The sequence below is a fragment of the Microcaecilia unicolor genome, unplaced genomic scaffold, assembly GCF_901765095.1.
Source record: "Microcaecilia unicolor unplaced genomic scaffold, aMicUni1.1, whole genome shotgun sequence".
Classification (NCBI taxonomy): domain Eukaryota; kingdom Metazoa; phylum Chordata; class Amphibia; order Gymnophiona; family Siphonopidae; genus Microcaecilia; species Microcaecilia unicolor.
Genome location: NW_021963165.1, coordinates 59,159 through 81,105, shown reverse-complemented (window position 1 = coordinate 81,105; position 21,947 = coordinate 59,159). Strand labels below are relative to the sequence as shown.

The 21,947-nt window shown below is 44.0% G+C and overlaps 1 protein-coding gene across 1 annotated transcript in view; it reads left to right on the top strand.

Annotated features, from left to right (window-relative positions):
- The window catches only part of LOC115459031 (mothers against decapentaplegic homolog 1), a gene marked incomplete at its 5' end in the record, with an annotated part of 88,166 nt that extends 80,676 nt beyond the window's left edge, over nt 1-7,490 (top strand). Inside the window, 1 exon segment of the mRNA XM_030188894.1 lies at nt 6,515-7,490. Within this exon segment, the coding sequence (XP_030044754.1) occupies nt 6,515-6,658 (144 nt within the window).
- Nucleotides 7,491-21,947: the final 14,457 nt, after the last annotated feature.

Below are 21,947 nucleotides of genomic sequence, written 5' to 3'. Positions count from 1 at the left end.
TGACCAGAGTTGTCACAGAAAGCAGCAGCCCCCCCCCTCCCCCACTTCAAAAACACCATCAAACCCAACCCTGCTGGAAAATCAAGGTAAACATACAGCAGCAGAAATGGGTTCACACCTCCTGGGTGTCCAATAATGCATCTCCACCTGGCCCGGGCCTTTGCCACGGAGCAGATAAATCTATTCCTGCTCATAGCCCCCAACCATCTGTGTAGTCGAGAGTCCAGGTCAAAAAAAAAATCATACCATGGGGAGCACACCAGCTTTTCCAAGAATCAGTGGGTGGGTAAAGACTAGACTTAGAATGGAGCTCATGTATCCACCTGAGAAGTGTGGCCACATAAAGGCGAAGGTTAGGCAATCACACCCCTCCCTGAGCCCTATTATGCGTTAGTTTGTGAAAAGAGATTCTAGGCCTTTTGGAGTTCCAGGTTAAGGCACTAACTATACTCTGATACAATCCCTCTTCTCATCTTGCAACCCATATTGGGACCATCTGTAATGGGTGGATCAACTTTTGTAATATCATCTTAATTAGGGCTACACGACCCATAAAATTCACAGGGAGGTCATTCCACTTAGCGCCAAAGTTATCTGCAAACCTGTGAAACACCCAGTCTTGGGTAATTGTCATGACAAATTGAAGCATGTGGGAAGCATTATTAATAAGCATCAGTATGTCATCTGCAAAATGATTGATACTGTACTCCCGACCACTTACCACGATGCCTTCCAGTTTGCTGCCAGAGGTTCTAGGGTGAGCATGAATAAGAACAGGGATAGGTTGCAGCCTTTCTGCGTCCCCCTACCCAATGAAATAGGTTCCGTTAAGGTATCATCAATATAATTAATTGTGCAGTTGGGCTACTGTAGAGTGCTGTGATCCAGTCCAGGAACCCCGCCCCCCCCCCCCCCCCCCCCCCCCCCCCCCGATGCCAAACTGCTGCAACACCCAAAACAGGTGTTCCCATATCACTTTGTCAAATGCCTTCTTGGCATCCAGTCTGGCCAGGATCTCATCCCTAGGCAAACCCCACCTCTCCTGAAGAATGAAGGAGACTTTAAGGATATTGACTGAGGCAAATAGGCCCAGCACAATGTCCACCTCGTCCTGATGTATAAGCTGCAGGAGGAAACCACCCAGCTGGGATGCCAGAACCGCTGCCATAGTTTTGATATCCTGATTCAACAGCGAAATGGGTCAGCAAGACCCCACCAAATCTGCATCTTTGCTCTGTTTCAGGAGAACAGTTATATAGACGCTGCCAGAACCCTTATCCACACCCTTGTCGCCTCTCGCTTGGACTATTGCAATTTACTTCTCATTGGTCTTCCGCTCAGCCATCTCTCTCCTCTCCAATCTGTCCAAAATTCTGCGGCACGACTTGTTTTCCGCCAGAATCGTTATACCCATACTAGCCCGCTCCTCAAGTCACTTCACTGGCACCCTGTCCGCTTCCGCATTCAGTTTAAACTTCTCGTACTGACCTTTAAATGCATTCACTCTGCAGCCCCCCATTACCTCTCCGCACTCATCTCTCCCTACTTTCCTCCCCTTGAACTCCGCTCGCTTGACAAATCTCTCTTGTCGTCGTCCTTCTCCTCCACTGCTAACTCCAGGCTTCGCTCCTTTTCTCTCACGGCACCTTATACCTGGAATAGACTTCCTGGACCCATACGTCTAGCTCCATCTCTACGTGTTTTCAAATCTATACTGAAAACCCACCTTTTCACTGCTGCTTTTAGCTCCTAGCCACAATTGCCCTCCCCTTGTCCCTTCCTCCCTTCTCACCCATTACTTCCCTCACCCGTAACTGTCTTGTTTGTCTGTATTACTTAGATTGTAAGCTCTTTTGAGCAGGGACTGTCTTTGTATCAGGTGTTCAGCGCTGCGTGCGTCTGGTAGTGCTGTACAAATGCTAATAATAATAGACATGATTTAAGGAGAGGCCCATATTCTGTATGTCCCTAATGGAATCACACATGTGGATAAAGGACCTTAAGATAACGTCCTGCAAGATTTTGTACAATTCTATGCCCAAGCCGCCCGGCCCAGGAGTCTTTGCCAGTTTCAACTTTTTATTGACCCCACCTGGGATCTTGCCAGGTACTTGTGACCTGGATTGGCCACTGTTAGAAGCGAGGATGCTGGACTTGATGGACTTTTGGTCTGCACCAGTATGGTAATACTTATGTACTTAACTCCTTCCCTTGCAAGTAAGCTGCTCCGGTGAACATGAGGGCAGCTCCAAGGTGTTAAAAAAAATCTCTACATTGGGAGAAAAAGAGCTCGTGTTATGTAAAGAAGTGTAAAATTTCATGAACTCGGGGATCCAAGATGGTGACGGTTCGAGCAGCTTAAGCGGACATACTAGTTTGCAGCAGCTGACTCTTGTGAGAGCGTCTTACCTGTCAATCGATGGGGAAGAGGAGAGGCAAAGTCCGGGAGGCTGCCCATGTCCCGGGCGGAACGCCCCAGCTACTCCAGACGACGCTGGAGCAATTCCGAGTTTTCTCCGTTCCTGAGTTGGCGTCTACTCCCTCAGCCGAAGCTGGCGCTTTGACGCTAGACGGCAGTGGAGACTGGGCTTCCCTGAGCCCCGTCGAACGTGCGGCACCTCCACAACCCGGAAGAGAAGCTCTAAGTGCGAGCCCTGTCGCCACAATCCTAGGAGGAATACAAGGCGAACAGGGAGGGAGCCAGCACGAGAGGACATCTGGAGCCGATAAGCAGGAGGGACCGGGACTATCATCTACTCACGTTGTTTCTAAAACAGTGAGTATCCTGGAGCAAGCCTCCAAGGCCCCTCTTCCGGAGTTTTTAGTGGGAACAGTAGTGAAACCTGCCGTAGTGACTTTGGAGTCACTATGGAACTTAACCTCTACGACCCAATCTGCATTACAAGCTTTAGTTTTGAAAAATATGGAGACAATTAAAGTACTTTCGGAGACTGCGTTAAATCAAATACAAACTTGTGAACTCCAGGCTTCGAAGGTTAAGAAATTGTCAGAAAAAATTGAAAAACTTGCACTGGTGGAACAAACTTTAATTAAGGACAAAAACTTTACTTTAAGACGCCTGGAGCATTTGAAAAATTATTCTAAGAGATTGACTTTACGTTTCATAAATTTTCCTAGATCCCCTTTGATACTTCCAATCCAGATGGTTAGAAAATATTTAATAGAAACTCTGGGAATGCCTGAGAATTCATTGCCACCTATAACCCGTGCTTATTATATACAAGTGGATGGGAATATCCCAGAAAATTTACAGAGGCAAGATGCAATGAATCTCATGGCATTCCTTGAGTCTTCTCTTGAGGTTATAACCCAAAGGACCACTTTACTGGTCACATTTGCGTTGGAAATAGATAGAGACGCTGTGCTCAAACTTTCTTTGAGACACTTGGATTCGCTGTTTTTGGGTTCAAAAATTAGAGTATTTCCTGACTTATCCAGAGAAACTCAGAGGAGACGTAAGATGTTCTTATTGTTATGCCCTAGGGTAATAGCAATTGGGGCAGACTTTCTTCTCAGATTCCCATGTATATGTAGAATAAAATTTCAACTTAAACAATTGTTTGAACCAAAACAGCTGGAGGACTTTATAATAAGCAAAGAAGAGGTCAGAGTACAGGTTTAGTCTCGTGTGTAACACTGTATGGCAGATTAGAGTAAGCCACTCAGGAATTAAGCTGCCTTCCCCCCCCCCCCCCCCCCCCCCCTTTTGTGAAATTGCTTAAGATTTAAGTATAGATATTTCCTTTTTCTTGGATCAATTACTTAAATTTGTGGGCGATAGTTGTACCCTTGAGGTCGATTTATGTGTATATTGAATGATGATTTTTTCTTTTGGTGTATTTTCACTCATAAGCATATATTATGAATGTTAAAATTAATAAATAAAGAATTAAAAAAAAAATTTCATGAACTCCTTTTGGATATGTACCATCCAAGAAAAATGCCCCCTCCCCCCCTTCTGATCCTAATCTTGCTGATACAACTTTTGGAGGACCGTTGCCTCACCAGAGACAGCAGCAACTTGCCTGTTTTATTCCACCATCTGTACATTCAGTATTTATAGAGCTTAATGCTATACAAGGCTCTAGTATCTAATAACATCTGCTTCTGAAAAGAGCAAGTGAGCCTTGCAATTTTCCTCTGAGGGTTGAAGTATAAGAAGTGTCCTTGTCTCCCTCAACCTGAGTGCCACTTCTATGATCTCCTTCTCCCTGTTCTTATTGAGGGAAGCCATGAATGCAACGATTTTGCCCCGCAGTACCGCTTTGACGGCCTCCCAGTCAGTGGTGTGCTGGAGCAGGCTCTCACAGGCTCTCAAGAGCCGTTTGTTAAGTTTTTAAGAATTTTGGGAGCCGGTTCTCCATGGCTACTTTAACAAATGGATCCCAAAATGTGGGCTTGGGCCCCTCCTGAATTCTCTTTTACTTTGCTGGCGAGAGAGAGCCCCCTGTTAACAATTTACCAGCACACCCCTGCTCCCAGTAAACCCTAGGCCCCACTACGTCCATATCATTTTCAGCCTCATAGTCCAGCCAGGCCTGTAAGAGATACACATGGAAATCTTTGTTCTGATACAAGGCTGGATTCATCCGCCAACACGGAGATCTGGAAGCCTTCCCTCATGTCATGTCCACCCATACTGTCGACTGATCCGAGATATCTGCCATTCCTATAGCTGACCTGTCCACTTTACAGATAAGGATTGGGACAATAGAGTATAATCTAAGCGTGTGTTGACCCCATGAGGGTGAGAGAAAATAGTGTAGTCAAGTTCATGTGGAGCAACCTCCAGATACCTATCACTGCTAAATCTTTGATAAGTAGATTAACCCCCCACCACCACCACCCCATTATGATCCTTAGTAAGCTTTTTGGGAGGCTTACAGTCCACCAGGGAATTGCTGGAAACTAGTAAATAAAGTTTGCTTCTTTTTTTTTTTTAATTTGAGCTATCTTTATCAATAAACCTACAATTTCCATTGTATCCCCTAATCTTTAAATCACAAAGCACAGAGCAAAATAATGTTAACTTACCCAGAGAAATGTCATTTTCCCTCAGAACTTCTCGGAAAGAAGGTTACCTGGGATCTTTCCTCTCTATATAGTTTTGATTCTAAGGGGACTTCTTCAGTTGTTAATTTTATCACTTTAGGAATTACTTTGAAATAGTTAAACAGAATACAGATGATCCAAAATATAGCCGTTAGACTGTTTTGTAAATCAAAATTTGATCATATGTCTCCTCTTCTTATTGAGCTTCACTGGTTGCCCATGAAGGCACATATGCTGTTTAAAATTTGCTGTGTCGTTTTTAGACTTTTAGAAGGCTCTCTTGTCCAGTAGAATTGACCCCTCTAATATGTTTGCTGAATAATTTTAAAGATCGCATGTTTAATCATTTTATCAATCGGTGAAATGTTGGAATGCATTACATAGAGATTCACACATTCACATTATTTTGAGTTTCAAAAATTGTTAAAATCATGCTTGTTTTCAAAATTTTTGCTATGAAATCTTCAATTTATTTTAATCTTGTGGATTTATATTGTGTATTTCTGATAAATTGTTATCAGTATTTTTGCTTACCTGCTGTGATCCTATATTTTAGGGATAAAGCAGACTATAAGTACCTATCATCGTCGTCAAATTTAATGATGCCTTCCTTTTCCTTGTAAAATAATGCCCACTCCAACTCATTAGATTACTTGGTTTTCATAGAGTAAAAAGCATTTGGTGGAACAGGAGGCATTAAAGGCTAATACGGTTGTTCCCAAAGTGGTCCTGGAGGCACCCCAGCCAGTCAGGTTTTCAGGGTATCTACAATGAATATTTGTGAGAGCGATTTGTATGCACTGCCTTCACTGCATGCAGATCTCGTGTATAAATATTCATTGTGAATATCCTGAAAACCTGACTGGGTGTGGTGCCTCCAGGACCAGGTTTGGGAACCACTGGGCTAATGGGATTGGATGAGTGGGGGGGTATGTCTATTGGAACAAGTACTGCCAGTTAGGAGTTTTGGTTTATAAAGTGTGTCTTGGTGGTGTGTTTTATTATGTGTGTGGTCCTTGTAGTCCGCCAAGAAAATAGGATTGTGTGGAACAGAAATTTGGATAAATAAATAATATAAAATGCCACGTTGGGGGCAGGAAACAGCTTTTTTTGAGTTTTGTATTCCATTACACTGATGATTGTCCCTGGAGGGATACAAGAACAGACAGCTATTCCCAGCTAATGTTCGTATGATATGATGTAGGTAGGGTTACCTTGTAAATAAGTTTAAAACGGTCAGTATACAGGGCAGGGTTTATTTTATTATTGATGATTTAAATTGTAAGTTTTGTTGGGTTCTCTGAAAGAATGGTGACCAGAGAAATAAGTGAATAAAATTTACTTAGCTCAAACTGTTATGTTTTTGTTTTTATTTTTTTTTTTAGGGGGGTGTTTTTAATCAGTTTTTTGTGCTGTAACACATTATTCCTTCTGTTTGCAGGGCTGGGGTGCCGAGTATCACCGCCAGGATGTGACAAGCACTCCATGCTGGATCGAGATACACCTACATGGGCCTCTGCAATGGCTGGATAAAGTGCTGACCCAGATGGGCTCACCCCATAACCCTATTTCTTCAGTGTCTTAATGGGAACAGGGGTTTTCCCAGCCTCTGGGAAGTCCTGAGGCTTGCGTGTACTTGAAGGACGGATGACTTGGACTTGTTACAAGACTGGCATGTGGTGTGCTTTAAAGGCCGCCTTTGATACTTGACCTTTGTGACCAACTGCTCTATTTAGACATTGAAAATGAAAAAAACAAAACAAGAAAAAGAGCAATGAAAACACAATCTTTGACCACATTATGTTATGTTGAACTTTTTTGTTTGCATCCTGGCATTCCATGGTAAATCTGATCTGTGCAGCTTTGTGGGCAGGATTTTATGTAATAGGGATTTTTTTTTTCTTTTTTGTTTATAGAAGAAGAGGAGGCAGCCAAGCTTCTTTCCCTATCCCATTGCATTTCCTCTCCACAAACGAACAAAATTTCTGTTTCTGAATTTATCTTTCTGTTCAGATTTAGCACCTTGGGGGTCATTTCCTTATGTGTTCATTGTTTCATGGGGATTCAGAGTCTGTGCCGATATCCCTAACCGGTTACTGGCTTTTCCAGCAGCAACATTGTTAAAAGGTTTCCCACCAGACTGTATAATAATCTTGAATTGCTGAGCTGTTTACCTTACAAAAATAGTTGAGGGGAGGGTGGGAGTTTGCTTTTGTTTTGTTTTTTAATTACAGTTGTTTTGGCCAAATTCAATGTTTATGAATTTGGTGGGTTCATAAATCCCCCTCCCCATTATTTCACTAATGTTTTTTGTACTGTTTTTCTCCTGGTGTGTGTTTTTTTATTCATAATTACTGGTAAGTTGTAGTGCTTCTCCGTTGGAAGCTTCAATAAACGGTTATTAATGCTTACTTTCATCAAACCTTCTTTGTCCTTCTTTATCATGTGTGTATAGCTTCTGCTGTGAAGGGTGGATTTGTAGAGCTGCATGTTTAAAGCCTTGAGTTCTAGCGTGAACATAACCAGCTGGAGAGGTGAAGCTGCCTGCCCTGCAAACTTGGAAACATGGGGGTTGTTCTGGGCAGTAAGATAAGAATCGCTGGTAAAATCAGTCGCTGTGTTTAGGATGGGCCCTTACTCTGATCACCTGGCACTGAGAACCATTGTAACCATTTTCTTAACCGGCCTCCTTGATCACCTTGAGAGGGATAAGAGCAGCAACTCAGGCTGTACTCTAAAAGGAGAATATTCCAACCTGGTTTGGACGTTCAAACCTCGCCACATGTTTTCATTGTATTGTCAAAGCTCTGCAGGAAAACCTCTGTTGTTTTTTTGTCTCATTAATCTTAGTTGGAGGGAGAGAAAAGGAAAAATCTGCAGAGATCTGGCAGCCCAAAAAAATGTATGAATGTTTCTGTGGGTTTTGCCAGAATAATCATTCCCCTTTTAGAGCCAGGTTTTGCAAACTGGTCAGAGGACCCTGTTTAATGAAGATTGGTCATCCTTAATGTAAGCAGCTCACTGGAAGACCTATTTATTTAGTTTTTGTTCACACCTTTTCAGTGGTAGCTCAAGATGAGTTACATTCAGATACACTGGGCATTCCCCTGTCCCTGGAGGGTTCACAATCTAAGTTTGTACCTGAAGCAATGGAGGGTTAAGTGGCTTGCCCAAGATCACAAGGAGCAGCAGTAGGATTTGAACCGGCCATCTCTAGATGTCAAGACCAGTGCTGTAACCACTAGGCTACACCTCCACTCTTGTTTTGTTTTTTGTTTTTTTCATCTTCATTCTCACTAACTTTAAGGGGGTAATGTTGTAAAACCATGTCCACATGTAACATCAGTTGTACATGGAAAATGGCTCTTATAAATTTAATGCGGGTGCATATACAAACGTGCGCACTTACACAAACTGTACATAGCAGTTCTTATGGGCATGGTTTGGAAGGTACATTCATGTATTTTGTAAGTGTGAATTTGTGCACTTCTGGAGTTTGTAAGAGCCTATTTTATAAGGGCATATACTAATCTATGTTGCCTTTTATAAGATGTGCTCAACCTCTTAATGTCAAATCACTAATCCCTTAAAAAAATTTGTTGGACCATCATAATAGAAGCTTCCACACCATAATCAGAGGTGCTTCAGTAGTAGTATCGGTCTTCCTAGGGTAGTGACTTGGTAAAAATGAATTTCGTAACTTTCATTATACATTTGTAGAATTTTTTTTTTTATTACATTTTTTTTTTTGTAAATACTCAGAGAAGTGTGTAAGCGTACATGCATAATACCCACTTCCCCTTCCCCACCACTCCACTCCCCCAATTCCCTCCTGTGGTGACAAACAGTACTAGATAATCATTCAAAATATGGCTGCCTGCTGTCTGTGTCAGTAGCCCAAAATGCCAAGTTAGACAAAGTGATCACCCCGCACTGTTGCAAGGTTCACAATACTCTTTACGTTCTAAGGCACTCAGACGTATCATGGTAGATCTGCAGTGTGACTCAGTGGGGGCCTCCAGAGGCAACCACAGAGACAGAATCGTCTTTTTCGCTATCAAGACAGTACGTCATAAAAAGGCTCACATTCCCGCCAGGTGCGGTCTGAGTGGAAAATACTTCACAACAGCTGAGCTGAAGATGGTGTCCAGGCCACATTCCAAAGCTGTGAGACGTGTCTTTCCAACTGGGACCACTATGAATGAATCAACGGACAGGACCAAAACATGTGCCCTAAATTCACCTCCCATGCAGAGCACCAAGGACAGAAATCATCAGAGTGAAGAGTCACTCAAAAGGCCCTGCGAGGGGAGATGTACAGCTGATGCAGAAGTTTAAACTGCAGCTCCCCATGGCCAGCATACTCAGTAAGGCTGGAGATGCAGATCAAACAAGATTGGAGGTGCTTGGTTGTATGAGAGGGGGCAATTCCAAGGATCATTTTTTGCACAAGAGCGGTGTAGTCCGGGTCAGAGATCTGCTTTTGTAAATATCCATGATAGTATTTCAGTGGAATGGAGAGTTGTGTATCCATACCCAGCATAGTGTTAAAGTTCCCATGATTCTTCCATCAGGGAAGCTGCAGGTAGGGATCCCACTTGGTGTTGTAATTGTATAACATGCAAATCAGACCTGAAAAGTAATAGGATATGCACAATGCTGCTCCGATTTTAATTGTCCCAAATCTGTTAATTCGTGATATAGGTAGCACTTCCAACGCCGGAAGACAGAAGAGGTATTTCCCACTGGAAAAGCTGCATTACCAGTGAGGGGGAACAGGGGGGAGGTCTCCCCAGACAGGTTATGATATCTGCACAGCCATCACCAAATCCTACAGAGCGAAGCAAAAAGAAAAAGTAAAATGTGGGGGTGCACAAGATTTACCCGGAGGTGCCTGGAGCCAGTAACTAAAGTGCTGAGTCCACAAAAAAAAAAGTTCTGCTTCAGTACAGGCAGCAACAGAAAACAATTTGACATTTAGCAGGCCCAGCCCTCCTCACATACAGGGTACCATGAGACGGGCAAGAGGGCAACACCTCTTACCCTACCAAAGAAATGAGGACAAAAGTTTAGCCAGAAATCTTTTATCTCTGTGCTGCAGGAAAATAGGCAAGATTTGAAAAACGTATCTCCGTTTGGGTACAAGGACCATGTTAAAAAGTGCAACTCTCCCCATCAAAGTGATTGGAAGTCCCCTCCAACTCTGCAAGACCTGCTGGGATTCACGACGCAGAAGGCCAATGTTTAGGGAATAGATGTCTGCAAAGTTCAGGGAGAGATAAATCCCCAAATACTTCAATTTACTCTGTGCCCATTGCAAAGGAAAAGTCCCCCTCCATGAGCTGTTTATCGAGGTCTGAATGGGAAGGACCATCAAGTTTTGATAATTTAAACAGAACTCTGAAAAAATCCTAAACTCATCCAACATACTTAGTAAGTGCGGCAGGGCAAGAAGAGGACATGTCAGTGCAAGCAATAAATCGTCTGCAAATGTGAGAGCCTTTACAAAAATGCCCGGCAGCTCTATGCCCATGACCTCTGGATCACAGTGGATGGTGCGGAGCAGAGGTTCAAGGTATAGCAAAAAGAGGAGGGGAGAGAGAGGGCAGCCCTGGCGTGTCCCCTATGCTCCTGAAAGGATCCCATTAACCAGTAAAGCAGCCCGGGAGTCTTGATACATGGCATGTACAGCTAGCCCAAACCAAGCCCACAGAATCCAAGATTTTGAAAAAAATAAGACCAGTCCATCTGGTCAAACTCCTTTTTGGCATCCATACTAACCCATGGCACTGCTCTGTGCTATGGACAGCAAAGCTTGCAAACATTCAACACAAAGTTGCGACCCCAAAACCCACCTAGTGTTCTCCCACCAAGATTGGATTGTGAACATGTGAGTATCGGTCACTACTCTGGATAAAATCTTGATGTCAACATTGACCAAAGAAATAAGGCAATAAGACTCAGGTTGGTTGGGGGCGGGGGGGTGTTTCTCCTGGCTTTGGAATTAGGGTAATGAGTGCTTAATTAGAATGTTCAGGGAAAACACCACCAGCTATCACCTCATCATAAAAGGCCATTAATGGGGTGCAAGTATGTGGGGTGAAGATCCTATAGTATTCATTGGATAAGCAATCTGGGCCAAGCACAGTACCCCGGGACATAGACTTAATAACTTTTTGCACTTCCAAGGCATATAATGGATCCCCCAAGCTGAGCCCGTGGTGCCTCTGACAGGCATGGTAGACCAGAGTCTTCCAAATAGTCTAGGGCTGGTAGACCCTGGTCAGTGGGTGAGGCTGAGTACATGCTAGAAAAGTGATCATAAAACACTTAGGCAATGGCGTCAGGTTGATGGACCAGAGACCCATCTGGCGCCAGGATGGCTGAAATTAATCTATCAGAGGATCGCTTCTTTATTAGATGAGCCAAAAGCTTGCCAGCCTTGTTACCAAAGTGTTGAAATCGGTGGTACTTATAGAACATACTCTCTTTCTCCTCTTCATTGACTCGGGTGGGATCGCGGATATATGACCGCTTGGCAACTCTGTAATCCCGCTCCAAGTGAAGAATACCCTGAGCCAGTCTTTTGGACCTAGCACTCAAGAAGGCAATCACATCCCCCTGCAGAATCGCCTTGGAGGCCTCCCTCAGCATGCGCCGAGTTAAAATCAGAGTATTGCGCCCACTTATTAATCAAAAACTGTTGAAATTCGGGGTCCTGAACTAAATAGGCAGGGAAGCGCCAGAAGCCACTAAGGATCTTCCTCTGATCCAAAGCCAGAGCTACTCACAAAAAAGCATGGTCTGAGAATTCCAACAGACCTATGTCTGCTGTTAACACTTGAGAAAATAAGGGAGGAGAGAGCAATATATAATCCTGGACCAAAAGTGCTGGACCCTGAAATAATGGTTGTAATCTCGGGTCGTTGGGTTAAGCAGGTGCTAGGGCTCTACTAAATCAAGAGTGTCACAGAAAGAGGGCAGCCCTTTAACCCTTCCCTCCCCAAATATCCCCAACCCCAGCAAATCTGTCCAGAGAAAGGGTCAAGCACTTCATTAAAGTCACCCGTCCAGATCCAGGGAGCACCAGTGTGGCACAGGCCCAACTGGACTGTGCAAAAAATTGAGGATCATACCCATTAGGCCCATAAACAGCACAGAGATAAAATCACTGTCCCAAAAAATTATATTTGACCATCACATGGTAGCCAGCTCAATCCCTGGCAATCGGAGAAGAACTGCAAGGCAAGCCCCTCCGCACCAAAATAGGTACATCACCCCGCTTTCCTCCCAAAGGCGAGTAATAGCAGTCCCCCACCCACTGCTGTTGCAACTTGGCGTGCTCCGCGTCCATGAGCTTAGTCTTCTGTAAGCATGCAATTGATGCCGAAGATGTTTCAAAGCAGGCAAAATTTTGACCGTTTAATTTGAGAACTAATACCTCACACATTCCATGTGATGAGGCAAGGCACCATAGGGCTAGCCAGAAGCACTCAGAGTTCAAGACCATCAGAGCGTCACCATAGCAGTGCCCCCAAGGTGCCCAGCCCCACCTCAGGGAAAGAATACCCCACAGAAAAGAATCCACCCCAACAAATAGAGTATTGCAACCCCAAACAGAGTGAAAACCAGGTGAAACAAAAAACAATCTCCAAGGTCCAAACCCTTCTGGCCCCCCATCCCCTCATCCACACCAACAAAACTTTTTAATCCTTCTTCTGGGAAGGATCACAAAGGGGCACTCCCACGCTAGGGGGAGCCCCCCCCCCCTTCACCCCACATACTATTGATCACATCTGAACAGAGTACTCAGTGGCACTCCTCTCTCATGCAACAGTACCATGTCCAAGTCGAATTCCACCACACTACAGAGCCATATCCATCTGTATTTAGGCTCCCCATAACGGCTCATCATAAGGTATTTAGCCAGTCATTTGCCTGCTGCAGTGTGGTGTAGGACATCCACTTGCCATCATGCAAAATTCACAATGTGGCTGGGAATTGCAAAGAAAACTTCAGCTTGTTCACCAATGTCGTGCATGTGGCTGAGAATGCCTGGCACTCAGCCAAAAGTGCTATAGAGTAGGCTTGAAAAATTTGAATAGGGTGGCCCTCAAAGTGTTCCTTCTCCCTATTATTCTTGTAGTGGTGCAGGACATTAACCTTTTGAGTGGAGCGGTGAAATTTGGCAATAACCACTCAAGGTCTAGTGTCCCCCACATGCCAGGGCCCAGGTGATGCACTCTATCAAGTTGTATGGGATCTGAGCTCCCCGCTTGGGGGAACTGTGCCTGCAGCCAGGTTTCCAATGTTGAGCGCAGCAAGGAGTCTGTAAGCATTTCTGGGAACACTACAAACCGTAAGTTCTCCCAATGGGCGTGGTTCTCGAGGTTGTCAAGTTTTTGTTGTTGGATTCATTCAGGGCTTCCAGGCATGCCATGTCAGCATTATGGGCCTGCACCATACATCTGACACTGAGCATTCCATCTCTACTGTTCTCTGGGTTAGCTCAAGGGTGAGTTGTGCCAAGCCAACTATTTGCTCTGATAACTGAGTGAAGCGAGGATCTAAAGCTTTCACCACCATGTCTGTCAGTTTTGGGATGAGGCCTGTCCCACCAAAGGCTGCAGAGGAGAGGGTGGCACCACCAACTTAGCAGTCGGGACTCTATCACAATCCTTCTCTTTTCGCACAGGTTCGCACAGGTTTCGGAGTCATTGGGCGGGCTGAACGAGTGGTATATAACCACCCGTATGAGGTAAAGAGTGACTTTGTACAAAGTGGAGTCCAAATATAAGCTCAGAGAGGGCTGATGTCATTGTGGAATAAAGGAGGGCCCCTGGGCAACTCACCATAAACACATCCGGCTCTGCTCATAGCATCAAGTGACCTCTTATTACATTTATTTTTATATTTAACATGTATTCTAACTCAAGATAATTAGCTGCAGAAGTAGGTCATTCCATAATAATGTTCAATTCTACTTCATGTATCCTGGCAAAAACCAACTCCACATGGCAGATCACACAGACAATCATGTTTTTAGCGATCACTGTGCATCAGGGTACCAACTCTGCAAAAAGGCAATATTTATATTTAAATCAGTACAAAACAAGGGCCATCTTGCTTTACTGACTTTTTGCAAAGATCCCAAATCTTGAGAAATTTATAAATGACTTTTCCCCAAGCATGCCACACTGACAAACTTTCCATCCCTAAAGTTTATGCGTCTGATTTCTCCACATTGTAATTCCAATAAATCAGAATGCACACTTTATCTATAAAATCAACTTTGCGAACAAACATTTCATGGTCAGCAGACTGGAATTTGAGATCATCAGTAAGATTCAAGAGAGCTCCAAATTTCTAGGAATATATTTCATGTTTCAAAAGTATTCATAACTCCTCCCAGAGCTTTTGAGTCTTCACACATTCCCAAAACCAAAGTGTATAAGATGTTTGATCTCTCTCTATATTTTTTTAAACAAGCAGCTGACCTCACCCTCCATATTTTAGCTTCCCAGGTCAAGTGTGTGTGCAACCTGTGCAGTATTTTAAGATGTGTTTCCCGTAAATAAGCCCATTCCACCAAAGTAAGCCTTCCCAGTAAGCCTCCAAGAAATCTTCCTTCACCAAATCTAAAGCCCACTTATCCACTGTAATTTGAAAGGGAGATACCCTGTGTTTAGTCATAATTCCTGAGTAGAGCCCACCCGATTGTCCATTGCTCTTCCCCATCTGATCTTCATAATCAGTCATGTGAGTGACCCACCCACTGCCCCCGCACTATTCCTTTCCCAAGACACTAAACCATTCATGTAATGACAGAACTGTAAATACTAAAAAAAAAAAAAAAATTTCAGAAGCCCCGATCCATATGACCCTTTACAACATCTCAGAAGAGAGGACCATAGGTGTTCCTGTGCTCAATAGATGTCACTTGCCAGATCCCTTATCACGCTATTCCTGAAAACCCATACCCTATATCCTAGGAGGGAAAGCTTTATTCCTTATCAGATGAAGGTATGGAGAACAAGTTTCCACCACACCAAATTGCTGATGCATTACCCTCCATACCCACCAAACAGACTGAAAGAACAATATTATGCTTTATCCAAGCAGGTCATAGCGTCCCCTTGGCCTGCAGCAAGTAGACAAGCTTATGGCCTACTCAATTGTTGCATATCTTTTGATTGACTTCTGAAAATTAAGTATTGTAGTTGTGCTGCTACTTTGCATATTTTGGGATGTATGTGTGGTCCTGGTGCCCGATTAAGCTTGTACATGAGATAGCTTTTTTCATCCCTTTTCCTCATGCCCCATCTAGGCTGGGTGCTCATTTACCAACTTGAAGGTAGATGAATGGCTTAATTGACCAGAACATATCAATTACAAATATCCTCATCCACTTCTGAATTCTCTGAAGTGATATTGCTACCTGTCATAAACTGTTGCAGATCAATGGAGGAAAAGCCTCAAGAGACTCCTCTGTCCTAGACTCAAAGGCCTTCAACTATATAGAGCACTAGGCCTCTGAGCCTAGGACAGAGGAGTCTCTTGAGGCTTTTCCTCCACTGATCTGCAACAGTTTATGACAGGTAGCAATATCACTTCAGAGAATTCAGAAGTGGATGAGGATATTTGTAATTGATATGCTTTAAGAGTATCTGTATCCTCTCTGGCTCTGTGATCTGATTATAGTAGTTTCTTAATTGGCCAGAGACCACCTTCCTGACAAATTCTGATGCAAGATTTGAACTTAAGTTATGGCATTGTAGCAAACCACTTACCAATTGCACCACATGAACTTGCTGAGGTAAAGATGACTGGAGAAATCAACAGCAAACCACCCCGCTAATAATCCGCGAAGAAACTGTCATGCAAGTGGCAGCCCTTATAAGTCGTTTGTGACCTGGTACTAGTGTACAGGAGTCTACCTTTACCTTTCCCCTCTGCTCCAGAATTGTATAAACCTCATTGTGCCTAACATTTATATCAGATTCCCTTGTTGGGCATCTTCTTGATGTATCATTTTTCATTCAAAGTACTGGAGCACAAAAGGTCAAGGTGGACTTCTATTATCAGGAATTTTGTTTTCTGATACCATTCACAAAGGGAGTTTCAGCATCTTTTGTTCTTTAATTAGCAAACCCCACCCCGCAAAGTTCAAGTATTACCTTCTTCAACACAATATATTTTTTTCCATTGCTAATTTAAACTTTTCTGATTTATTCTTTCACTTGTGCTTCACAGTTCTGTAGAACTTCCTCTGTACCCTTCGTCTTTCATCATTTATAAAGACGTTTCTTGTTTTCATTATTGTTTCCTTTTTGACCTAGACACAAAGGATTTACCTTTGTTTTAGTTTGGTTTCCATGGGTGTGTGCACACTCTTCTTGGCAGTGCTGAGACGTCTCCTTCTACATTTCCCATTTCCTTTCTTTTTGACCTCTTCCAGTGAATTCTGCACACTTCAGCCAACAAGTTGTGCATAAGCTTAAAGCCTGGTCCTTGGTAAATTGTATTTTTTTTTTTTTTTCAAATGTTATCTGGTGCAATTTCAACATTAAAGCAGCAGTGAGTGAACCAGTGAGCACATCTTGTATGTATGCTGTGATAGATAAGACTGCATCGTTGGGTCTCGTTTCCTTTTCACTACAGGATTATCCCCAGGGCAGCTATAAGACAGGTTTGGAACTGCAAGGACAGAGGACAAACCTGGACTGGCCTCAGAAGAGATGGGGAATTGCAATGCTTAGTGAGTAGGGGGAGGAAAATATCTTCTCATTGGGACCCAGGACCAAACAATAGAAAGGGAATATAAACTAGAGAGCTGCACGGGAACGGGGTTCACGGGACCCCCGCGGGATTCCTGCGGGGACGGAGCCAGTTCCTGCAGGGTTCTCGCGGGGATGGAAGCAGCTCTGCGGGGTTCCCGCGGGGACAGAGGCAGTTCCTGCGGGGTTCCCACGGAGATGGAAGCAGTTCTGCGGTCTTCTCGTAGAAGTGTAAGCTGCACCTGCACCAGCCTCTCATCTACCGAATACCAATTTCTTTGAGTGCTGTCTCCTCCTCCTCCTCTTCTTCCTTGCTTTAACAGCATAAATGTGGAAAGTCTTCCATTAAGGAGGTGGTAGAGTCACAAATGATGACGGAATTCAAAAAGGCGTGGGATGAACACAGAGGATCTCTAATTAGAAAATGGAAGCTAACCTGAAATGGCTGCATGTGTGTGGATATGTCAAGTGACACTTAGATGGCGACTCTGGCTGTGATGAACTAGAGCTGATACCTGGCAGACTTGTATGGTCTGTGTCTCATACATGGCAATCTGGTGTAGGATGGGCTGGAAAGGGCTTTGACAGCAACTTCAGTGGCTGGAACATGAGGACAGTGCTGGACAGACTTTTACGGTCTGTGTCCCACAAATGAGAAGACGAATAGACTGGAGTGGGCTTCAACGGCAACTCCAGTAGTTGGAACATAAGGATAGGGCCAGATAGACTTCTGTGGTCTTTGTTCCAGAAACACGAAAGAAAGACCATAATCAAGTATATAATATCACACTCGTTGATTTAATGATGAATTGATCATGAATGTGACTATTGGCAGAGTGGATGGACCGTTCAGGTCTATTTGCTGTCACTTACTATGCTACTATTAATTCTCTTTGCTACCAGGCTGGTGCACAGACCTCAGCTCTGACACAGGCATGAGAATCAGATGTCACCTGACCTACTGGCACGTTCATGTGGCGACCTCTCAGCACACAGTGCAAGTGAATCGGACACACATCTTACATGTGCGCACCAGAGTGTTCCAACTTCCGTTCCTTCCTTACCTACAGTGCTGTGGCTCAAATCCAGAGAGAGACTGAGGGAGCTGACTGGAATTTTCTTTTATGTACCATTAAATTCTTACGGGGATGGGTGGGGGATGGGTTAAATTCTTGCGGGGACGGGCAGGGATGGGATGGTTTAAATTTTTGTGGGGATGGGTAAGATTCCAGCAGGGGCGGGCGGGGATGGGTAAGATTTCTGTCCCCGTGCAACTCTCTAATATAAACCCTCTTACCTGATAAACTGGCAACTTACAGAAATCCTGTGCAGCAGACAGACTGGGAGAGGAGCTGCTGTGATCCTTGGTGGAGGGGCAGCAGCAGTACAACCTCGGCAAGCTGATAGCTTGAACCTAGGAGAGAGCAAAGTCCCCCAGAACCCTGAGATCCTGTTCCTTTATGCCAGAAGCAGGTTTCTGGCTGAGATTCCCAGGGGAAAGGTCCCCAAAAGAATAGGAAGCCAAAAGAGATGGGGAATGCATCTCACAGGAGGTGTCAGGAGTTGCCATAGAAACTAAGAACTGCCACTGAGGATGAGCCCTTTTGAAACCTTGCCCAGGGGGGGGGCAGAGGGGACAAAATTCCCCAGGCCTGGGCCTCCAAGGGGGGGGGGGGGGCGCCGGGGCCTCTCTCTCTCCTCTGCTCCTGACGGGACATGGGTGATCATGTCCCGACAGAAGCAGGAGAGAGAAAACTCAGGCGCTGGGCCCCCCTTGGAGGCTGGACTTCAGGCCAGGGCCTCTGGTTTAGCTGGCAGGGCCCCCCCCCCCCCCCCAGGCCCCGCCAGCAGAAGAGGTCTTCCTCCAGTGCTGCTCTTCACTCTGCTGCCTTGCCTGCCAAGCAGCAGCTTTTCACCTCAGATTTTGAAACTGAGTATGCGCGACATGATAGAAAAAGCAGCCGCAGGGGTGGGCTATGCAGCAGAGTAAAGAAGAGCAGCAGTTGTGGGGGGTGGCCCTGCCCCAGGCCCGGCTCAGTCTCTCAGCAGCCCTGTTGCCCAGTGTGAAGTGCTGGGAGCTTACTGTGTTTGGGATTGCTGGTCAAATGAAGGATAAGGGTGGTGCCTGAAGAGTTAAGCTTGTACCTCAGTTGGGGAAAAGAAAGGAAGATTCCTGATTAGAAAGAACTGAATTTAATTTTGCTTCTAAGAAGCCTATACGTCAGCTAATATTTTGTTTAGCTTTTCAGACTGGAGTTGATATTTTTGACTTAAATCTTTCAGTTTATGACATTGAAGAAGCTGTGGAAAAAAACAATAAAAGAGCATTTTTTTTTCCCCGTTAACTGGAAATCCCAAACTGGCTCATTTTACTTCCATTGAATGGAGTCTGGAAAAGATTCCACTGGCAATTCAAAGGGAACAGGCACTCCAGTGCTTCTCACTATCCACATTACAATGTAGAATACATCAAAAGCATTTCAAGTGACAATCTCACATAAAAAGAAAGAAACATACAGGTATTCCACCTGCACTTAATATGCATGTTTCAAGAAAGGCCTCAAAATACACTTGAACTGTAATAAGGCCCAGAAGCACTAGACCTTACGAGCCAGCAATGTGGTTTTTAAACTAGTTCTAGCTGGTTTAGCTAGCAAGTAGTAAAATGAGATGCACAAACGGGCTCACCGAGCCATTTTCCTGTCACGGTAGCAGCTAACGAAAACAAAATGCAAAGCTATTATAATCAGCATGCAAGGCGATGCACAGCCATTTTCTGACCTCATGCACAAAAGCAGACCTACCATTACTGTGGAAAATCTAACGGGAGGTCTGCAGCTCTCGTTAACCCCTGGCTGGGCTGCTGGTGCAAGAAAGCTGATCTTCAGGAGCTGCTTGGTGGCCATTGGAAATCTCCCTTGTGCCCTCTTGCTCTCATCTGTGCTGGCATTGTAGGACTGGAAGTATCTCTTCAAGAAGCACTTGAAGAGGAGGGGATAGGAGAAAATACAAGCCCGTCTCTTCAAGAAAGTGATTTCTCATTTTTTTAAAGGTCCGGTTTGAAATAGAATTGAACTCCGACAGAAAACATTTTTTTTTGTTGTTGTTTCCTGACCTATTTACACAGTCTTTCTCTCATCAATCACAGTGGTTTTAGCTAACACCAGTGTCAGCTAAACGTGCTGTGATTGGTGGGCAGGCAGCCAAGTGCTGTAGATGGCAATTAAACACGCAGCTTGTCTGCATGTATGAAGCCATCTGTGACATGCGCAGAGCAGCCACATTTAACGCTTGGCTGCTCTGTGCATGCTGAGCTGACTGACTAGAAGGAGATCACATGCAAATGTGCTAACAGCGAGCAGCTCATTTGCATGCGATTTCCTTCATGCATGCCTGTTGTTTACAAAATCGGTAAGCAGCAACCGGGGATCGGTAAGGGAAGGATTTTTAGCATGGTCTTAGTGCATCTGGGCCTAAATCATTTTAAACTAGAGCAGATAATTGTTTTTTCTTTAGCATTTCCTATGCCTTTGCATACCAAACTGCAAGTTTAGGAAAGTCAACATACTTCTATCTCGAGGCAGCTGTTAACCTAGCAGCAAATAGAAGTTTGGATTTTTTTTTTGTTGTTGCATATAAAGTTGACAGGATCATCACTACAACCCCAAAGCAACATATAATCCATTCATAACAGAAAATGTTGTATTGAAATGTATTACTTTATAATGTGCCTCCAGAATAATTTAATTTTTGTGCATTCTCACTACATATACCTTAAAGTCCCATTTGATACACAGTTCCTTCAAGTTGTGTGAGTCTCCAGGTTAGTTCTTGGTAAATTTTAAAATCTTTGTTTCCTCTGTCCTCCTGCAGTCAAATGAGACCTTGTTGTGGCATTACTACAGAGTTTGCAATTCTGGTCACCGCGTCTCAAAAAAGATATAGTGGAATTAGAAAAGGTACAGAGAAGGGCGACGAAAATGATAAAGGAGATGGGACAACTTCTTTATGAGGAAAGGCTGAAGCATCTAGGGCTCTTCAGCTTTGAGAAAAGACGGCTGAGGGGAGATATGATAAAGGTCTATTAAATAATGAGTGGAGTGGAACGACATCCAAGAGAGAGAATGCACATGTGCCCACATATAGAACAACAGCTAGCTCCTCCACAGTATTATCTAAAATCCTATCTGGGACAAGCACGAGGTCCACCTCCTTCACATCAGGTAGGCAAGTTAACAAGTGTTCTTCATGTTTACAAGCCAACCAGCGATCTACGTTTCTAATGATCGAATGGCCAACTACAACAGCGGTCTGATGGAACGCACAGCAGCACTTGTATCCCACCTCTTGGAAGGGGGAAAAGAATTCAGTCTAAAATTCAGAAGCAGCCTGTAGGCTAGCTACTATGGTACTTTCCTGCATAAGACTGGCAGTGGGGCAGGTAATACAATATTTTGTTGGTCTCTGTTGCACTCCCCAAGCAATGGTGTTGCCACTTCCCATCACCCCTCTCCCAGTCTTGGTTGCTGGGGAGCAAAGAATATGAGGATAGCAGCTGTGATTCAAAGGAGGCATAGCCTGATCCAGGTATACACAATTAAAATTCTGACATTTGAATATTAATTTTAATTTATAACACGTGTGTTCAATAAAAAATTAAAAAAGGATTCCCTTTCCAGAAGAGCCATAAGAACATAAGTGTTGCCATAATGGGACAGACCAAAGGTCCATCAAGCCCAGCATCCTGTTTTCAACAGTGGCCAATCCAGGTTACAAGTACCTGGCAAGATCCTAAAACAGTACTGATAAGCTGAAATAAACTCAACTAACTTAATCACCTTAACAGTTCCATTTACACGTGATACCAAGTTAGTGAAAGTGGAGAAAAAGACCTCAGTAGTCACCGCGTGGCAGCAGAACAAAAAATGCACTCAGTGCCTGCATTTCTGTGACTCCGTTCTTATCATTGGTCAAAAAACTCCACTATGTGTGAGTATAGGTATGTTGTGACCAGTTATCAATGTTATGTAGAACTTAGGTAGTCTAAATATTATTCCTTAGCTTTTAGTTTACCCAATGATGTTACTTAGATTTAAA